The sequence below is a fragment of the Penaeus vannamei genome, chromosome 15, assembly GCF_042767895.1.
Source record: "Penaeus vannamei isolate JL-2024 chromosome 15, ASM4276789v1, whole genome shotgun sequence".
Classification (NCBI taxonomy): Eukaryota; Metazoa; Arthropoda; class Malacostraca; order Decapoda; family Penaeidae; genus Penaeus; species Penaeus vannamei.
This window is the reverse complement of record NC_091563.1, coordinates 37007631-37010130: the sequence shown is the minus strand read 5'-3', so window position 1 is coordinate 37010130 and position 2500 is coordinate 37007631. Positions and strand designations below refer to the sequence as shown.

General features: G+C 34.0%; 1 protein-coding gene across 1 annotated transcript in view; it reads left to right on the top strand.

Moving 5' to 3' along the window:
• The window catches only part of LOC113821451 (UDP-glucosyltransferase 2), a 71557-nt gene extending 70352 nt beyond the window's left edge, over nucleotides 1-1205 (top strand). Inside the window, exon 5 of the mRNA XM_070130708.1 lies at nucleotides 14-1205. Coding sequence (XP_069986809.1) covers nucleotides 14-233 — 220 coding nt within the window. The 3' untranslated portion in view covers nucleotides 234-1205. The remainder of the gene's footprint in view (nucleotides 1-13) is intronic.
• Nucleotides 1206-2500: the final 1295 nt, after the last annotated feature.

Below are 2500 nucleotides of genomic sequence, written 5' to 3'. Positions count from 1 at the left end.
TTTATATCTACAGGTTTTCTGGTGCAGAGTTGAGCCTGTCTCAGTATCTTCTTCTGGATATATTAGGAATCATTACTGTGCTCACTGCAATTATTGGTGGGATCTTCATTTTCCTAGCTCGTTCAGTTTTGAAAATGTTTTGGCCATCAAGTCTTTCAAAGGCTATTCTGTCTACAGTTTTTACATATGTTGTGTACAATTTATTACTGTTGGTGCTAATCACATCTCAATAGTACAGACAAAGGAATAATACATGGTGACATATAACTGTTTTAAACATGTAGGTGGCTAATGTGTGACAAAGTATGCAAATGAATGAATGAATGAATAAATGAATGAATGAATGCCTTTGTGTGTGTGTGTGTGTGTGTGTGTGTGTGTGTGTGTGTGTGTGTGTGTGTGTGTGTGTGTGTGTGTGTGTGTGTGTGTGTGTGTGTGTGTGTGTGTGTGTGTGTCTAGGTGGGTGTGCTTGTGCGTGTACATGTGCGTGTACATGTGTGTGTGCGTGTGCCTGTGTTGACCAGGTATTGATTTAAGGATGAGTTAATAAATAGCTCAAAAACTATCTTTGTTGATTAAAAATATATAAGTATGATTTCAGTTTGACTGGATATTACACTTGATAGTGTGCATTAACACAGGAATTTTGTTCAAATTCAGAATCTGAATCTGAAATCAAGTATATGTACAAATCAAATGTATATGATAGGCCAGACATACTACTTATACACAGCTGGTAATTATTACCGGGTACCTCATGAACTTAAACAACAACTAAGAATGATAATCAGGAATAACTTTTATTTTTGACTTGTATATTTCTTCCTTATAAATGAGTGCTGTTTTCTGAATGAAAGGTAGTGTGTTCATAAAAAAGTAAATTTCTATTAAATATTTGCAGTTACCAATATTTAGGAAATATTGATTCATGGCAAATTCCATTAACGTGAAAGTCATTTCTGCTTCATGTTTTTGAATAGACATGTTTCTACAAAATATCCTCCTGAATCTTTTGCATATATTTTTTATACATCATTGTCTACTCAGGACTAAACTTGTCCTTTTATTATCAAATGGAAACTATTAGCGTCATTACAAAAAAATATAAGATTATTACTCATTCTCTCTCTCTCTCTCTCTCTCTCTCTCTCTCTCTCTCTCTCTCTCTCTCTCTCTCTCTCTCTCTCTCTCTCTCTCTCTCTCTCTCTCTCTCTCTCTCTCTCCCACACACCCACACACACACACACACACACACACACACACACACACACATCAGATACACACACACATCAGATACACACACACACACACACACACAGATACACATACACAGACACACATACACAGATACACATACACACATACACACAAATACATGCACACACACAGATACACATACACACACACAGATACACACACACACACACACACATACACACACACACACACACACACACACACACACACACACACACACACACACACACACACACACACACACACACACACACACACACACACACACACACACACACACACACACACCAATACCTATCCTGAGAAGAAAGTATACACTGTACACTGAAAAATTACTTTTTTCCACTTTATTTTGTCAAAGTTGAGTACTCTTGAATGTTTCCATATGTAGATCCTGAACCTAACTTTTGCTGACAAAGATATACATATATCAGCTTAGTTTATTTGTGCAAAAGAATATTCAGGTTCTAGTGTTTCTTTCAAATTTCAACTAATCAGGTTATAAAAGCTTCAGTTTCAGTGTAATACTCAGTGGCTACTACTTCATAGGCTAGGAATTCCCTCAGTGAAAAAAGGTATATATATTTTTTTGTGAGAATGTGTGATATTTAATAATTTAATTGTAATTATCCTTTTAGACTCGGAGCTAATTATTTTTTTTACATAGTTTATATTTTGGGGTTCAATAATTACAAAAAATTCTAAGCCATGAAGGTTGTACAAAGTGTAAAATACATATAATAACCTCAGTTTATGCCTCTTCAGTGTATAATCTGATATGGGAGAGAATATAGCAGTACTTACTTTTATATGGGTTGTATAGTTGGAAAATGTTTTAAAGCAAAAATGTATAGAGTTAAGGGAGGCAATTTATCATTACTTAAAATATAAAAAGGGGAAAAAGTGATGATAAAAAGAAATCAAATCCTATCTTATATATCACGTGCATACACAAATTTAAGCTAAACAATATTCTCATTTTAAATATATATATGCATGACAAGAGAGGCTTAATTTATCACATTATAATGAGGGTTCTTGGTTTTGGGTGTCTGTCTTGGACAGAATTAAAATGCAATTTTTAACAAAATTAATATAACCAATCAAAACATGGAAGCTAATTTTACCTAGCAATAGCAACTGTCCTTGTAATAAGTCTGGGTAATTGTAGGTATGTATGTGATGTGTAAATGTTTTGAATATCAATATGATTTATAGTATCATAAACAAAAAGCACTCTGCT